The following is a 19,433-nucleotide window of genomic DNA, read 5'->3' as shown; positions in this document are numbered from 1 at the left end:
TGGTTTTTGGCCATGTCATGTATGACCTTTTTTTTCCATAAAACAGTATTGCAAAAAATGTGTCTAAAAATGTCAAAATATGTCCCAAAAACAGCTGAAAAAAGCAGAATAAACATAAAATAGCATGCCTAGACACGCCATAGCATGTTGCAAAAACGGCCAAAGCACCATGAGAAATGACCGGAAAGGCAAGGCTATAGTGTGGCTAAAAATGTCAAAATATGACATGTCCCAAAAACAGCTGAAAGCATCTCAGAACAACATAAAATACTGTGCCTAGACAAACCATGGTATAGAATGTTGCAAAATGGCCAAAAACACCTTAATAATACATGCTGAAAAAATGACCAAAAAACTAAAGCTATAGTATGGCTAAAGATGTCAAAATATGACATGTCCCAAAAACAGCTGAAAACATCTCAAAACAGCATAAAATAGCATGCCTAGGCACACCATAGCCTAGTATTACGCAAAAACAGCACATAACACCATAATAATGCAGGTTGAAAAAAAATGTCTGAGAAGGCAAGACTATACTATAGCTAAAAATGTAAAAATGTGGCATGTCTCAAAAACAGCTGAAAAGTACCTGAAACAACAAAAAAACAGCGTGTCTTGTTACGCCATAGGATAAAAATTTTCCAAAATCGGCTAAAAACAGCATGATAATCCATGTTGAAAAAGTCACCGAAAAGGAAAGGCTATAGAATGGCTGATAAAAATAAAACATGTCACAAAAAACAAGGGCAAACACCACAAAACTGCATAGCAAAGAATGTTGAAAAATGGCCAAAAACACCAGAGTAATCCATGTTGTAAAAATCAAAAAGGCAAGGCTATAGTACGGCAAAATTGCCAAAAAAGCATTATTTGTGATGTCGAAAAAATTACCGAAAATGCACGGCTATAGTATGGCAAAATTTTCAAAAAATGACATATCCCAAAAACAGCTGGAAACCACATTTAACGACATAAAATAGCCTTCCAAGATGCGCCATAGCATAAAAACTTGCAAAAAGTTTCAAAAACACCATAATTTGGGATGTCGAAAAAATGACCGAAAATGCAAGGCTAACGTATGGCAAAATTTTCAAAAAAATTGACATGTCCCAAAAACAGCTGGAAACCACTTTAGATGACATAAAATAGCCTTTCAACACAGGCCATAGCATAAAAACTTGGAAAAAGTGCCAAAAACACCATAGTTTGGCATGTGGAAAAAATGAGCGAAAATGCAAGGCTATAGTATGGCAAAAGTTTCAAAAAAGGACATGTCCCAAAAACAGCTGGAAACCACTTTAGATGACATAAAATAGCCTTTCAACACACGCCATAGCATAAAAACTTGCAAAAAATGCCAAAAACACCGTAATTTGGGATGTCGAAAAAATGACCGAAAACGCAAGACTATAGTATGGCAAAATTTTCAAAAAATGACATATCCCAAAAACAGCTGGAAACCACATTTAACGACATAAAATAGCCTTCCAAAATGCACCATAGCATAAAAACTTGCAGAAAGTGCCAAAAACACCATAATTTGGGATGTCGAAAAAATGACCGAAAACGCAAGGCTATAGTATGGCAAAATTTTCAAAAAATGACATGTCCCAAAAACAGCTGGAAACCACATTTAACGACATAAAATAGCCTTCCAAAACATGCCATACCATAAAAACTTGCAAAAAGTGCCAAAAACACCATGATTTGGCATGTGGAAAAAATGATCGAAAAGGTAAGGCTATAGTATGGCAAAATTTTCAAAAAATGACATGTCCCAAAAACAGCTGGAAACCACTTTAGATGACATAAAATAGCCTTTCAACACACACGCCATAGCATAAAAACTTGCAAAAAGTGCCAAAAAAACATTATTTAGGATGTCGAAAAAATGAGCGATAATGTAAAGCTGTAGTATTACAAAATTTTCAAAAAACGACATGTCCCAAAAAAAGCTGGAAACCACATTTAACGACATAAAATAGCCTTCAAAGACGCGCAATAGCATAAAAACTTGCAAAAAGTGCCAAAAACACCATAATTTGGGAAGTCGAAAAAATGACAGAAAATGCAAGGCTATAGTATGGCAAAATTTTCAAAAAATGACATGTCCCAAAAACAGCTGGAAACCACTTTAAACAACATAAAATAGCCTTTCAAACACACGCCATAACATAAAAAATTGCAAAAAGTGCCAAAAACACTATAATTTGGGATGTCGAAAAAATGACCGAAGACGCAAGGCTATAGTATGGCAAAATTTTCAAAAAAATGACATGTCCCAAAACCAGCTGGAAACCACATTTAACGACATAAATAGCCTTCCAAGATGCGCCATAGCATAAAAACTTGCAAAAAGTGCCAGAAACACTATAATTTGGGATGTCGAAAAAATGACCGAAAATGCAAGGCTATAGTATGGCAAAATTTTCAAAAAATGACATGTCCCAAAAACAGCTGGAAACCACATTTAACGACATAAAATAGCCTTTCAACACACGCCATAACATAAAAAATTGCAAAAAGTGCCAAAAAAACATAATTTGGGATGTCGAAAAAATGAGCGAAAATGCAAGGCTATAGTATGGCAAAATTGGCAAAAAATGACATGTCCCAAAAACAGCTGGAATCCACTTTAAACTACAAAAATAGCCTTTCAAGACGCGCCTTAGCATGAAAGCTTGCAAAAAGTGCCAAAAAACCATTATTTGTGATGTCGAAAAAATTAGCGAAAATGCACGGCTATAGTATGGCAAAATTTTCAAAAAATGACATATCCCAAAAACAGCTGGAAAACCACATTTAACGACATAAAATAGCCTTCCAAGATGCGCCATAGCATAAAAACTTGCAAAAAGTTTCAAAAACACCATAATTTGGGATGTCGAAAAAATGAGCGAAAATGCAAGGCTATAGTATGGCAAAATTTTCAAAAAAATGACATGTCCCAAAAACAGCTGGAAACCACTTTAGATGACATAAAATAGCCTTTCAACACAGGCCATAGCATAAAAACTTGCAAAAAATGCCAAAAACACCGTAATTTGGGATGTCGAAAAAATGACCGAAAACGCAAGACTATAGTATGGCAAAATTTTCAAAAAATGACATGTCCCAAAAACAGCTGGAAACCACTTTAAACGACATAAAATAGCCTTTCAAGACGCGCCATAGCATAAAAGCTTGCAAAAAGTGCCAAAAACACCATAATTTGGGATGTCAAAAAATGACGAAACGCAAGGCTATAGTATGGCAAAATTTTCAAAAAATGGCATGCCCCAAAAACAGCTGGAAACCACTTTAAATTACATAAAATAGCCTTTCAACACACGCCATAGCATAAAAACTTGGAAAAAGTGCCAAAAACACAAAAATTTGGCATGTGGAAAAAATTAGCAAAAAGGTAAGGCTATAGTATGGCAAAACTGTCAATAAATGACATGTCCCAAAAACAGCTGGAAACCACTTTAGATGACATAAATTAGCTTTCAATGATGCGCCATAGCATAAAAACTTGCAAAAAGTGCCAAAAACACCATAATTTGGGATGTCGAAAATATGACCGAAAATGCAAGGCTATAGTATGGCAAAATTGGCAAAAAATGACATGTCCCAAAAACAGCTGGAAACTACATTAAACCATATAAAATAGCCTTTCAACACACGCCATAGCATAAAAACTTGCAAAAAGTGCCAAAAACACCATAATTTGGGATGTCGAAAATATGACAGAAAATGCAAGGCTATAGTATGGCAAAATTTTCAACAAATGACATGTCCCAAAAATAGCTGGAAACCACTTTAAACGACATAAAATGGCCTTTCAACACAAGCCATAGCATAAAAACTTGGAAAAAGTGCCAAAAACACCATAATTTGGCATGTGGTAAAAATGAGCGATAATGCAAGGCTATAGTATGGCAAAATTTTCAAAAAATGACATGTCCCAAAAACAGCTGGAAACCACTTTAAATGACATAAAATAGCCTTTCAAGACACACCATAGCATAAAAACTTGCAAAAAGTGCCAAAAACACCATAATTTGGGATGTCGAAAAAATGACCAAAAACGCCAGGCTATAGTATGGCAATATTGTCAAAAAATGACATGTCCCAAAAACAGCTGGAAACTACATTAAACCCCATAAAATAGCCTTCCAAGACGCGCCATAGCATAAAAACTTGCAAAAAGTGCCAAAAACACCATAATTTGGCATCTGAAAAAAATGAGCGAAAACGCAAGGCTATAGTATGGTAAAATTTTTAAAAAATGACATGTCCCAAAAACAGCTGGAAACTACATTAAACCATATAAAATAGCCTTCCAAGACGCGCCATAGCATAAAAACTTGCAAAAAGTGCCAAAAACACCACAATCATCATCATCATGACGACATCTAGATGCCACTCCCTTGTAAATGTTTGCACAATGGACATCTTATCATGTGTTTCGTAATCTGTGATGTTATTTATGGTATTTAGCCTGACAGATTTCACATTTGAATGGACTATGCATGTTTTGGAGGTACAACTATTTGATTTAGAAGCAACATAAACAGTTTTGATCAGCGAGATATATCCAGTTGATAACTGCAAACTCTTGACAATTGTACTTACTCATTTGCAAAGATGTGCAACGGCATTTGTGATGCAAATTTTTGGAGGGAATAAGAAATCCAAATCTGTTGTGAAGAACTGCACAGTGGTTTGGATTTGCTGTTTTGAGAATATTTATTCCCACTGGAGAAATGAGCTGACGCAATAGACAAAAACTGTAAATAGACACTGACAAGCTGACAGACTAAGCATCCTGCTGTACTTTATTCCTCGTTTTCTGTAAATACTATAACATGGTAGCGTGGTGAAAAAAGCAAGCTTAGCAGCCATCTGCTGCCAAGGAAAGAGAGGATCCATTAACTCTGTGCTCATGTCGGAATGGGAGGTGCAACTGTTTTAAAGAGGAGAGGAAAAAAGACTGATGGAAACTGAAGTAAATATTACGTGTTCCAGTGTCAGACCAGGTGCCACCCCAGTGACACAGTTCTCCTTTTGGTGATCAGTTGCGACAGCTCGACTTTCAAACTTTCTCTGTCCAAAGTCCGTTACTGGGTATATGCCATACACTTTCTGTTTCAAATTAAAAGCCCTCTAGTGTTTCATACACCACCACTGGATCCCAACCTGGGGTTCCCTATCCCACTGTGGGCCGCCAAATCTTCCCAGTGGGGTTGTGAAGACCTCTTGACTTTTAAGGGGGTTTACGAAACTAAAATAAATAAACTGTATAAACAATAGGTGAGTAAGGTAGGCAAGTAAGATGGTAAGTAAATGCAATTGTTATTTTCAAAGTTTAGATTAATGTTCAAAATGTAAACTTCTTCTCTGTGAAGACCTGAACACAAGTTACATCCACAGAAACTCCACTATCTGCAAAACAGCCTGATCCTGCTTTAGAAAAGATGGCTAAGCAAAAGGAATTCTGCCAAAAAGAAGCTGTTGGCAGAGTGTATGATTGTTGAATATTTGTAAAAGTAAATAATGCAGGGAATTCTATAAAAAGTTTTTAAAAATATTAGGAAAAGTCATCTCTGATGCATTATTCACATGAAATGATGTGCTCAATGGGTTAACTGTACAGTGTAGCAGGTCTTCTCTACTGTTGTTGAAATATCCCTTAAATATGGTATTTAGTCAGGGTCATCAGTTTACTTAAAATTACATGTAGAAGTGATATACATATATATATATAGGTGTGTATGTGGGTGTGTGTGAGATTTACTTCACAGTATATTATTTCATTAAATACTGCCTCAAAAATCTGTTAAAAGGTCGTAGTGCATCATTAATATGTTGATTCATAGTATAGAATGTCACAAAGAAGTCATAGTGTGATAAATCATTACAATGAAAAGTCAGGACTTTTCATTTTTATGACACCGGCATGCTCACTGTGTCGGGTCAGTTTCGGCCACAGTGGTGGGTACCCAATACAGACCAAAACTAAGAGAGAAAAAAGAAGAGAAAAAAAAAAGAAAGGAGCAGCTTACCTTCGAGCAGTGGTGGAGTGGTCTCTGGGTGGTCACAGGTACTCCTGTGTAGGAAAGACAGTTAGAAAGAATAGAAAAGACAAAACGCTGATGCGTTTCAGCCTGGTGGCCTTCCTCACAGTGTCGCTGTTCTGCACCGGCGTGCTGAGGTAATTAGGTAGGTGCGTCATCATTGAGTGGTTACGTGACATCCCCGGTCACATGACATGTAGGCCTAACTCAAAAAATATATACATATATTTTTTTTTAAGTCAATTTCTTTGTTCAAGCCTGGAAAGGTCATGACATCCAGTTTTTATAATCCAGTATGTTTCTCTTTGGAGACGTTTTTAGACGCGTCCACCCCCTCTTGTGGACGGCCTGATGCGAGAGAGTTTCATTGCTGAAATGTCGTGCTATGGGTTAGTCTGCATTGTTAGTTTTGATGGCATGTTTGAGTTCACCGATGCGGCCCATAAGTCTGCTTTTAGTACGTCTCACGCAGAAACATCCACAGGGGCAGGTGAGGCGGTAGACGTGGATGGTGTCACCGTTAATGAAGTCGAAGTTGGTAGGTTGGTAGGTTTATTTTTAGATCCGTGAATGTCTGGGTGCATATAATAATGTGAAAAAGTTTACAGCTGCTGCATTTGTAGGTGCCAGCGGGTCTTTTGAGCCATGATTCAGGTTTTTCTCGGTTGATAGGTAGCTGTGTACAAGTTGGTCTCTGATGCAGGAGGAGGAGAAAACAAGCAGGTCCTGAAAGAGCTTGCAGAGGGTCTGATCACAGGCGAGAATGTTCCAATTGGATTTGATGATGTCTTTAATTCGGGGTGCCTGGGTACTGTATGTAATGGTGAAGTAAGTTTGGTTGGAGTGGGCCATAAAGTGGACCGGCTCTGTCTTGCGTGGCAGCTCTCTGGCAGGCTTGTGAGATGAGGTGGGGTCTGTAGTGGCACCCTCTGAATCAATCAGACATGGAGCGTGATTGAGTGGTGAAGTCCTCCTCCTGGTAGCAAGTTCTTTTAAGGCTTTTAAGGCGTAGAAACTGTACGTATTGGATGTTCGACTTCAAGTGGGGAGGATGAGAGCTATCAGCATGAAAGATTGTGTTCCGGTCTGTGCTTTTTTTGGAGATGGTGTTGTCCAGAAAGTGAATTTTCTCCTAAGGGTGCACCAGGGACAGTCTGATATTTCTGTTGGTTGAGTTAAGGTATTTGTGGGAGTCCTGTAGGTCGCCCCCCTCCCCCCAGTTAAAAATGACATGGTGACATGTTCTTCTTCCCATAGGACAAGAAATAGATTTGCATAATTAGGTGCAATTTTTTTTTCTTTACATTTTTATGAGTAACTTTTCTTTTTTTAAATAACATTTTACTATGCTATGACTTAAAAAATGAATTGAATGATATTCAGTTATTTGTTTATGGATTTAATGTAATAATATGCTATAGCCTTTTCATCATTTAAATGAGAAAAGTCACACCGCAAAGACGTGTTTCTTAAAAATGTATTTATTTTGTAAATAGAACCGCATCTTCATAAACATCACCTATAAGACAGATTTACAGACAGAGAGGAGGGAGGACAGACAGACAGCGAAAGATATCAGTCAACAGAAGAGTGATGATGGGGGTTTAATAACTGTGTGGTTCAGCATGACTTACTGATAAGAGGAGAGAACAAAAATGATTTCAACGAACCTTTACACATTACGCAGCCTCAACCCCAACTGGCTGACGCTGATTCACAGAAATCAGTTTTCCAAGAGCACCGCAGCACTAAAAACATTTCCATTTCTAAGCATTTTTTCAATTTAAAATTTTCTCAATTTTTTTCTGACATTACATTTCTGACATTTATGGTAACAATGCCCATAAATTTGTTAATTGAATACATCTGGATCCACGTCTGGATGATAATGTTACTTAAGTGACCAATTTACATTTTTTCATTTTTTTACTTTACACTTCTGTAGACAGAGTTTAACAGCTCTTCACAAGGTATCCAATTAAACTTGGATGGTGCTTCTGATGGGTGACGTGATCATCATCAGATGTGGATGCGTGATCAAATTTTAAATGATGTTTTAAATGATCTTTTGCTTCAGGAAACCCCAGAGGCCTTGTGTCTAAACCCTGCTGCTCTTTTGAAATACAGCTAATATAATATCAGTACTACCATGCTTTGGAGAATCAGGTCTATGTTGGTGCTAATGTCACATCTGATCTTAAAAAAATATATAGCATCTGTTTTCTGTATGAACAGCAGCAAAGATGTCTCTGAAGGGCCACTTGGGCCGGATTACATTTGAAAATATGTACCTGGATATACAGTCTGGATAAATGCGCAACTAAATAACACGGATAAATATAAAGACCCAAAGTGTTACAAAATGATAAATACATAACAAAAAAGATAAACAATCTTGTAGACCAGCACAGATGTGTTTTTATTTGATGTCGCTTATTTTATCATTAACTCTCCGTCAGTTAAGATGTCTCTTCCTTTGACAATAAGGAATTCTGGAAAAAGAGGATGTAGAATTATTTGAATGGGTTTTCGTATTATTTATTAGTCTTGGTGAAACAATTGTTTGTTTTTATCGTATTGCTTTTATTTGTCACATATTTGTTTGCATTTGTTTATTTGGTCAGAATGTCAGATTTATTTAGTTTTGAACACTTTGGGTCTCCGTAGCTGAGCACAAGGGGGCATCAGAACTGCACGTACGCTGCAGGTGTTTCTGCTTTTGGCTTGAGGGGACTTGTCTCATCTCCTCTAGAGTTTGTTGTTCATTCCAGAGAAGGGTTGTCCATTTTGGTATGTTTTTTTTCATTAAGTGAGGATATCTTTGCGGCAATAAATTTAACCCTTTTTAACCCCTGACATATTTTTCTTAATCCAGGAAGATTATATGTATCAGAAGTGTATCCAGGTAGACATTAAAATTAGATATGTTAAGAAAAAAAATCAAAACAATTTCTATTGCAGATGTGTCCATATTATCACCTGTTGAGTTGAACAATGAAGTGATCTAACTGAAACTTTCCAAGCGTCATGTTGCTCTTTTAAATGTCCTGTAACATAACTATCATCCTGTTTATTTTTAGGCTGACAGCTCCCACCTGCACTTTGACTTTTCAAACAAAAACAGAGCTTAGAGCTACAACCTCCCGATTCACGTCTAAGATCAAGTAAAACATCGTGGAAAGTTGCTGCATTGAGGCCATGTACAGGATACATATATTGCAATGATATGGAAGAAAAATTCAACACAAACCAACAAAAAAGTACCGCAATATTAAATAGACACTTTCATTGTCAGTTGCACCTGTACCAACAGAGATCATACAACAGGCCCAGGTATGCATCAAACAGCGTACTATATTGAAAATAAACATCAATAATGTTACTTGATGAATTGACTGAAAATATTGACGCTCTGATTTTTAAAAAAATAATAACAGACATTTTCCTATGACGGTTTGTTCCCTGTGTGAGCTGAGGCATGTACCGGTCGTTGTTGATGTCAAGTTTAAAACGGTTGTCTTGTCTACGTTTCACCTTTATGAATCGACTGAATTCTTCGTTAAAAAAAAAAAAACAGAACAAACAAAAAAAAAGATTTTATCCTCGTTTGAACTTTTTTGGAAGAAAATACATAAAACCAAGCATCAAAAACTTTTGCCCTGGGGGGAACCAGTGGCCACAAAGATCATAGCAAGAGCTTAGAACAATGCTACGTATCGCACCGTCTTCAACCACCATGGCTGCCGTACGAGAAAAACACCAACACTTACACACACACACACACACACAACCAAACTTTAACAGGTGGGTAGAACAAAACAGCAAAAGCGTGATTCGGATGATTTCAATGGTGACAGACGAGCAATGGTTGGAGAAACAACAAAATATGATTCCGATATGTGATTTGTGCAAACGCTCTGCTTTTCTTCTCATCTCTGTAGAATTAGATTCATCTGATATAGCTTTCTCTCCAAAGATAGAGACATTCTGCCGTCTGGGTCAACGTGCACCAGCCGTGATCTGGAAAAGCAACTCGCCATTAAAGCCATTTTTGTCTCTCTAAAACAAAAATGGTACCGTTATCTGATCCGACACTCAAGTAATATTTTCAGGCAACTGGGAGGGATGATTCTAGCCATAAAACCTCATCAAGTCAGCTTCCAACACCGACCCCGTTACCTCAAAATACTCCCCCGTGAATCATGGTCTTTAACGCTGAGATGCCTTTGCTAACCCGGCTGAGAAAAAGGCATTCAAGGGGAACAAGACTCCAAACACAAAGTGACAACAACAGGCCCAAACAGCTGCAGTACCTTCAATAATCTATCAATAACCTCTTAAAAATGTATGGCTTTTTAAACAGACCCCATCAAGCCTCCTTCAGAACAACGCAGCGGGGAGACAGAGGTCTGAACAGTCAGACAAGAAAGCAGCACTAACAATAATAATAGTCTTTTTAACAAAGATATATACGCTTCTGTACAATCAGGCACAAAAATAAACACTTTTTTTCTTCTAAACTCCAGTCGAATCCTTTGGTCTTTGGTTCCACGGTGGAGATGAATCTCCTCAAACAGTATCGACGGCGTTCTGTCAGGAAACAAGTCTAGACACTAACAGAACCAGCAAGGCTCTGAAAGCTACAGGTAGTCTAACTTTTTCCCTTTCCATCTGAATGAAAAGGTGCAGCGAGGCCGACGGCTCAAAGAGGAAGTTTATGTAGCGTCCAATGGAAGCAACATGATGTTGAGCCTCAGCTGCTAGCTGAAAGCTCTGAGATCTATTTCTAATGTAGTCCGACTTCGCAGAGCTTCCATCCTGGTGCTACATCCTGGTATAAGCCACCTCGGTCCTGTGTTGAGGTTAATCAGCATGTCGAAATCGGGTTGTTAGGTTTAACGTCCGTAGGCTGCTATGCTTTGGGCAGGACTGCTGCCTGACATGAAAAAAAAAAAATCAAGATTGTCATGAATCTTCATTCCACGTCCACAAATTTGTAAGACGTACAAGATCATTTTAATGCCAGTTGCAAGAAAAAATAAGTCTGGCAACTGTGCTAAAAAAAAAAAAAAAAAATAGCTGTATGAGAGTTCATGTACCTGGGCTGATCTCAGAGGGAAGCACCAGTGAGCTGACACGTCTTCTTTGACCTTTAAAAACTTCCTGAATTCAAATGTTTTCAGATACTTGTGATTGCTGAGACTCTGAAAGCAGCAGGAATCTGATAACTGCTCAGGTGCCGAGTTGATCTTCCTTCAGGAGCAGCTCCACAGATGTCTAACTTCATGCCATGCTGATGTGCCACACTTCATGTTTTATTTCCTTCCACGTCTCAGCTCCCATCTCAACCTTGCTACTAAGAACTGATTCACTCGGGGAAAACATATCGGTGGAGTCGAAAGAAGCCCGCTGCACTGAGCTGAGTCCTTTGGTTTCAAATAATGCGTCCGCGTTGCATCCAGCTGACAATGCACTGAGCTTAAATAGAAATAGGTTTATAAAATGGTGGCAGCGGGGTGATTATGTTCTCCTAGCGGAGTAGAAGCGCTCCCCCAGCTCTGCCTGTTACAGTCAGCGGCCCTGGGAGTCAGCAGTGGGTGGCCTCGATGGGCGACAGCGTCAGGATGCTGCGATCATTGGAGTAGAAGTTCTCCGTGTCGCTCCAAGACCTGGAAACAGGCAGCAGTGACTGAGGGTTAGGAGACTTACGGAGAGTGTGCGTGTGTGTGTGTTGGGAGGTAACACACTGTTGTGCAGAGGTTTGCGATTACAATCTACATAACCAGGCTGGAAGAAGCAGAGAGAAGAGAGGGATGGAAGAGTGAGGAGTTAGTAAATGGGTGTGATGGTGTTAGTGATGAGTTTCTGAAGTCTCGCCTCATAAACTCACTCTAATCCAGGTCTGTCGGGGCAGTTTCAGAGAATTTGACTTGAACAAATATTTTTTTCAATCAGTGATGGGGTCCTCCAAGAATACACTATTGTTTGCCAAAGTTGGAAAAGCATTGGTTATTTAACATGAAACATTTCTGTATTTCTGTGGGTCCTGTCCTTACTTTATTCTTTGGTTTAAAGAGAGCAGCTTTCAGGTGCTGAGTGTAATCCAGAGTACTTTTGAAAGAGGCATGGTTTTTTTTGTTTTTTTAATTGATTTTTTTGTTAAGTCAGGGTAAAGAAAAAATAAGTTCTGAGTTTGAAACGCAATGGAAAACTGTATTTTTACCACCCAGCTAAATTTGAATGATTAAAAAATTGCCATGTATATAAAATTACATTAAAATTTGTTTTTCAGGGTGCCCACTAGCTCACCTGGTAGGACGGGTGCTTTTGACGGTCATCAGCTTGATGGTCTTTTCACCCATTTTCAGAAATTCTTTTCGAACATGTTAGTGTTTACAAACAAACTTCTGATTCTACTCTGGACTTTGTACTATGAATTGAATGAATTATGAATTGAAGAATGACAAGACGTACACCAGGTAGATAATTTGTGAGGGGCCACAAAGTCCATCTGTGTTAAGCAAAGCAGATACAATGATTTTTGGACACTGCACTACTGATGAGGTTTTGTATTTAATTCAAACGTGGAAATAAGATCACTAATAATCGCTGAGTAAGGCCTTACATTCTGCATATCCAGGGCCTGCTAATACTCTGATCTGAATAAAATGAAAAACCAAGCTGTTTAAACGTAAAAAAATTAGTATATCATCTCTAATCTCTTGTCTGCTTCAGCAAAATCTGCAGTGTGAAGTCATAGTAGACCTATGTCCTCACGGTGCTTTAAATGCAAATGATGGTTAGGTGCTGAGAAGATCCAAAGGTTTAGATTCGATAAAGCTGTTCGGAGACTGCTCATTAGCCCTAAGGTACTGTATGTCTCCAACCTCACACTTCAGAAGTGATGGTAAAGGCTGGTGAATGCTTGGTGCTTCTCAAAACACAATTCAATTTCTTTGTACTTTAAGTCATTTATGTTGATGCTGGTTTTGTGTTCTGGATCTGTCTCTGTTTTGTTCTCAGACGAGGGAGGAAGTGAGGTGAGACTTGAGCTACTCAGCTGATGAATATAAATCAACACAATCATGGTAAAGAGAAATAAATAGTGATAAGCACGCATTAACAACATTCATGCCTCATATAAGAACCCTCAAGATAACCAGGATGAGAATCTCATTTTCTGCAGGTAGTATATGCTTTCTAAAGTTTAGTTGGGTATTTAATTTATTTTTTTTTTAACTAGAAAAATAGGTATCATACCGTCCTCCACCATATTAAACATATATGCATACAGTATCAAATCTAGTGTATTTCCTATGCAGAGACATAGCAGGCACAGTCCCTTTCTGTTATTAGCTTAGCAGGCTGGATCTCCTTTGGACATGCCTAACAAACAGAACTAGTACACAATCTCATCCATTTACACCACCCAAAACATTTTCCAACTACACGGCAAGTCATCAAGCTGAACGAGAAAAAAAAAAAAAAAACACAACATGGACACATCATGAATGTCACGGCTGATTTGAATGACAAAGGTCACAACATACCAAACAGCGCCACGCTGACTCGCATCAAAGTAAAACCAGAGCCAGTTATCAGAGCTTCTACCTCAAAGCACCAGCAGGGAGGAGCAGAGAGACTGTGGTTCAAACAGTGCCCCCAACATGGCTGCTACACCTCATCTTCACATGACTGCTCAACTCAAGCCTGACACGCCGAATAGTTTTATAGCTGAAAGTCTGAACAGAGAGCGACTGCACCTGTCCGCCCACATCTGCAGATATTTTTTGATTTCTAAATGTCAGCTGCTCTACTGATGACCTTTAACGCTGCTCTCTACGATGAAGACAACCGTTTTAAGACCTGGTAAACAGCAAAACAGGGACACCAAGGGACTTTAAATAGGCTGATGACTCAAATGGTGGTTTGACTGGAGGCACTCTCACGTGCTACATCACCAGCTCGGCTGTCTAGCGGGGCTGTGGTCAAACTGAAAGCATCGGTGCTAAAACCATCTCTGCTCCGCGGGTTACGGCAGAACAGAGAGGACGTTAACACTTTTTAGGATGAGCCGGTGGGAACATGAACCCAAGAAAAGAATGGAACAGGCAGATTTCTGACAAGACGGAGCTCACGGGGGGACGTTAACAGCACATGAATAATTAATCTGGAAGGTCGAACAACATTATGCAGATTTCAGACACAGAAGGACAAGGACACAGACATTCACAGGAAAAAAAGACAAGTGCAAGAGGAGGAAAGTGTGTGAGGGGGCACAGATACATACAGGTTTACATTGTATACAAAGTACCAAAGGCAACAGCAGCCCCCATGCAACAAGACAGAGTCTGGGCATTCTTGTTTTGTAACCTGCAGTGGACAAGACAGGTGGAGTCATAGACTGTCATTATAACCAGCAGAGACGGTAAACTCCACCCACTTGGAACACCCCTGGTTATAAAACGAGCACGCCCCCATAAGTTGGCCTCTTCTCAGAAGCACATATAAGGCTTCAGGATCCAGTAAAAAAAGGCTAATCGATACAGGAAGTACCAAAAAAGACTCTCTGAGACTACATTTCCCAGCAGCCTCTCTGGTTTAGAATCCCCTTGTTCTAGGAGAAGAGGATGAGGAGCGAGGGATATCAGACAGCTGCTGAGTTTTCATCCAAGTGTTTTTTGTTTGTTTGTTTTTTTTTAATTATGATGTATTAAGTTAGAGAACATAAACATTTTAATTAAACTTTTAATCAAATGTCCAATATTCAACAAACTGGTTTTTAAAGCAGACTTATTTGTTAATGAAATAATCACGAAGGATGGTTCAACAGCTTTGAATGTTTGGATTTTTTTCCCCAAATATACACCTGCTAATTGCTGCACCCAATAAAATCAATAAAATGTGTTTTTAGTCTTTAAGTCTTTTAAGTCTTTAGTACTTCACTTCCCAAATTATAATTTATTTATTAACTACTCACCCCAAGTTATGCTGAATTTGTCTAGAAAACTTTAGAAAACGTCCTTCTCGAATGCGTCTGGTGGACAAGGAATCTATAAAAGGTGAGATTTCCTAGTGAATTGAAGTCACAGGCGACTGCATTTAACAACAGCTACATTTTATCCAAATATCTGTTTACAAACTCAACAAATCATGTAATTTAATCCAAGTCTAGAGTATCCAGTCGTATGCTCAGTACTTTCTTAACAGAGCCCTTTTCGACAGGGAACTGAACTGAAAGAGAACCTTATCTGTGCTTTCTTCAAAACCAAACACTGACAAAAATAGTTATTTTAGTTGTATTTAGTTGCTGGTTTACTGCTGCCTTGATCAGTTACTTTATTTGTGTTATTGTGTGACTTTGGTGTTTTAAAGGGTTAGTTCGGATTCACCAGAGTCACATAATAACACAAACTATCTAACTGACAAGTAGACCACCAGCTCCCGTGTTCGGTGAGGTAAAATGACTTGGCTTTGAAGAGAGCTGTCAGAGAGAGCTGCCTGTTCAAGAAGTACTGGGTATAGGACTTGATAAAAGAAACCTGGATTTTACTGTATTTGTACAAATTGTGTGAGAGCTTGTAAACGGATGTCTTGATATATTTTTGCTGGTAAATGTAGACCTCCATGACTTCTATTCATCAATAATTTTCTATTTTTTTTTAATTCTTCGTTCTCCGAACAAAGTTTTCTTCACAAATTCAATGTAACACCGTGTGAGTAACTGTTATGCAAATGGTCATTTGGGGAGTAAAGTATTCCTTTAAAAAAGGTTTTTAAAAAAATGCCAATTAAAATGCCTCTTAAATCTGGGTTTTATTTTTCTAACATTTAAAGGTCTGAGTAAAATTTGTTTGACATTTGGATGGAGACCCAGCTGTCAATTTGACAACTTCACACAGGCATGTATCTCGTTCATTCTTTGACTCCTGACATCCGTGTCTGCTCCCGTTTTGTTGCCCCTAGCCATGATTCAGCTGTGACCAGCTTTCAGAGCTGCAAAAACAGGCCAAGTCAAGCAGCCAGCTACAGTTGGGCTTCCAATATATAACAGATAAATACTTTATGTATTAATATAACTTGGTAAATATGATTGCTATATGCCCCCTCGAGTCATTGAATATGTTATATAGGACTGGGTGGATACATTCCCGTTCCCCTATGGCAGTATCCTAGCATTAAGGCCAAATGTGGGCTGAGTCTCACTAGTCTTTCATTCTTGTGGTTTTCTACTTTATTTCCTCAAACCCACAAGGTAAAGAAGAAGGAGGGGAGGGATAAATGAAGCAGTGTTTAAAGTAAAGGAGAGGTGCTGAGGTGAGGGGAGGACAAGGAGAGGAGAAGAAAGGTAACACTAAGAGAAGGAAAACAAGGGATAAAATCAAAACCTTCATATTCAGCCTCAATTCTATAAGTTGAGTTTACAGTAAAGCGCACCTAAGCAGAGCATTTTACTTATGTTCATTGTTTATGTTTATCCTTCTGGGAGTACAAATTGGCTGCTGTTTGCTCAGTTGGAAGAATCCAATTGGCTGCTTCGTGCCAAGGTCAGAAAACAAATCAATCATTCCCACAGGAAGAAATTCATCTAAACTGAATGATGCATTTAGTGGTAATTTGACCCTGAAGCGATCGGAATGGTTTCCTTTCTTTCAGTGAAGTGACCCTGACAACAATTGTAATGGATTATTTCATGGAGCATATCCCACCCACCTCTGTCTGAGGAATAATGAAGGGCATAAATATTAATATGTAGGACCCATTTTATTCTCCTGACTGGGTGAATCAAAGTGGAAAACATGCCTTAAATGTTAATTATTTGCACACAGGCCTGGCGCAGAATAAAATTAGTTACAAAGAGATGTTCTAGCAAGTCACAATTTGATGTGTCTACTGTAAGATTACTTGCTGTATCTCCCCTGCCTGACTGATTGGGATGACGCAACACTCTACCTGACCACTCGGTCTGCAGGTTGCTGTCCAGAGGGGCTGAAGGGAGGAACAGCGCATCCCTTGTTTAACCTGCATGCTGTCATTACCTTTACAAACACACACACGCACAGTCATGAACAAACAAACATGCGTGCCTCTGTGCAACGTCCACTGCAAAAGTCACACAAGAAGAACAAGAATGCTACATCTTCATTACTGATGTAATCAATACTGAGAGTCCCAAGCTGTTTTGGGGAGTATTGATTGCTCAGCAGAAAGGGACAATCAGGTCAATTAATCAATGACCCCACTGAGTCAAAAGACACAATAACACTGAAACTGCAGATTGGGCAGCCCAGCAAAATGTGAACTCAGCTTACTCGTCTTTAAAGCTGCACTAGGCAAAAACTCTGTACGAACCCATGGCCCCCCCCCCCCCCAAAAAATCTAGTTATTAATGTTTTATCATCTTTTATCACAAAGTGGAGCTGCATCAGAGAACAAAGTTTTATCTGCACTTACTGAGAGCTCACTGACATCATGTTACGTTTCACCCGCTTTGCCATTTAGGGCTACCTAAATGCAAAATCGCAAAATGCAGCTTGAAGCTACGTTGCCACAACACGTCACCTATGAAGCATTTCCACATCTCTTCAATCGTATGTTAAAGGGACAGTTCACCCCTAATCCAAAAAAATGTATAGTTTTCTTCATACCTGTGGTGCTATTTGTCAATCTATATTGTTTTGTTGTGAGCTGCTGAGTATTGGAATAGAGAGATGTCTGCCTTCTATTTAACATTATGGAACTACATGGCACTTGAATTGTGTGCAGAAGGAAGCGTGCAAGAGGCTAATGCTTGTAACAGCGTGATAATAATGAATAAATTATGTCCTCCTTGACAAAAATGTAACTAAGCAACCTCTGGGGGAAGTGCCAAAAACGGCACTTCGGCTGTGATTTCTTGACATTGCTGTTGAGTTTTTTAAATGTATTCTTTTGGCACCACAAGCCGAGTGCCATCTAGTTCTGAGAGAAGGAAGACATCTCTACGGCAGATATTGCCAACACTTACCATCTCCAAACTTGACAATCTAGATTAATAAATAGCAATACAGGTATGGGGGCACGTGTATTTTTGATTTTGGGATGAACGGTCCACAAATTTGAACACATTAAAATTCAGTTTTCTGATCATGTACTGTTTGACCAACTTGTTATCTGGATCAAGTGGAACAAGTGGAAGTACAAGACAATATAGGAGTCAACCTATCGCTAACAATTCAACTTAATAATTGACAAATAGATATTGGTGTCATCTGTTAAAGTGCATTTCAAATTAAACAGTTTTCCTTGAAAACTACCTAATCAGGTTAATTTGGACACCACTCTTTGATTTTAAGGATATATCAAACAGAAATAGTAGAGACAGACAGGACAGACAGAACGACAGATCATAGCATAGATGATTAGGACATAGACACATGGGTTAATAGACAGACCCTCCTTAATGTAGGGGATACATAAACAAGACAGGTTACATAGTGTAATATTTAGACCTATTGTGTGCCTGTATGTGACTACAGATCTTGAATGTGAGGGGGCTTAATAAAAATACTGGAATCCAAATTCTCCCTGGCTAGACCGCCAAACATCCACATGTGCATGCTTTGTAGAAGGCATGGCCACCGCAACGCATTCAGTCATTGGTCTCTTATTTTGGTTACAAGGTGTACTATTATATTTTCTATAGTACACTACAGAGGATATAAGATTAAGCACATCTTTCTGTCTGCTTAATCAAAATGTTGACACTCAACAGACTTTGATGGAAATAAGAAACTCAAAATAGTGCAGTCCATGATGGCTTGATCCACACATATACAACTTCCAAGTCCTCATTTGGTTGTTATCCCAAACTCCTGCTAAGCTGCACCCTAAAACCAGTGACTTCAACCCATCTGAAGCCCTGCTCCCCTACAACTGTATGCTAAACCTGCAAAGGATCTGAACAAGAAAGACTTACAGTAGAGTTGTAGCCACATTATGGGCTAAAACAGTCAGGGCTGCCCAAATTTTTGGCACCAAGAGGTGGTGCGGGTTCATCGGGATTCATTATCATTGTTTCTTGTCGTCGTCCTCCCCACCTGTTGCTGCGGCTGGATGCGTGGCAATGGTTGGTGCCGGCCTGGCACTGCCCCGTCATTTGTTCCAGGAGGCGGGCCAGGCGGGAACAGCCGCTCTGCCCATGTTGGTAGCAGCACAGGGACTCCACACAGCTGAGGGCCTGCGTCTGGGAGGCTGATAGAGACTGGAGGGAGGAGAAAGAGCAGGAAAAGGAAATGGTGAGGTGAAAAGTTGGTGGCATGACAGAAGAGTAAAGAGAACAGGGCATGAAAGGGGAACAGGCAAAGGAGAAGGAAAAAAGTGAGTAGAGAAAGA

General features: G+C 39.1%; 1 protein-coding gene across 3 annotated transcripts in view; it reads right to left on the bottom strand.

Annotated features, from left to right (window-relative positions):
• Positions 1 to 9,724: 9,724 nt before the first annotated feature.
• Positions 9,725 to 19,433, bottom strand: part of atp11b (ATPase phospholipid transporting 11B (putative)) — a 62,907-nt gene continuing 53,198 nt past the window's right edge. The window contains exons 29-31 of one of the 3 annotated variants that reach the window (XR_006107305.1): positions 19,139 to 19,302; positions 11,159 to 11,728; positions 9,725 to 10,995 (exon numbers count right to left, since the gene is read on the bottom strand). Coding sequence is in view for 2 of the 3 variants with exons in the window: in XM_042514192.1 (XP_042370126.1) it covers positions 19,036 to 19,302 (267 nt within the window). In the remaining variant the exon portion in view is untranslated. Of the gene's footprint in view, positions 11,729 to 19,017; positions 19,303 to 19,433 lie in introns of all 3 variants that reach the window. The other 2 variants (XM_042514199.1, XM_042514192.1) reach the window with 2 other exon arrangements.

Source organism: Plectropomus leopardus, chromosome 3 (genome assembly GCF_008729295.1).
Source record: "Plectropomus leopardus isolate mb chromosome 3, YSFRI_Pleo_2.0, whole genome shotgun sequence".
Classification (NCBI taxonomy): domain Eukaryota; kingdom Metazoa; phylum Chordata; class Actinopteri; order Perciformes; family Serranidae; genus Plectropomus; species Plectropomus leopardus.
Note: the sequence above shows the minus strand (reverse complement) of the source record. Positions and strands in the feature narration are given on the sequence as shown.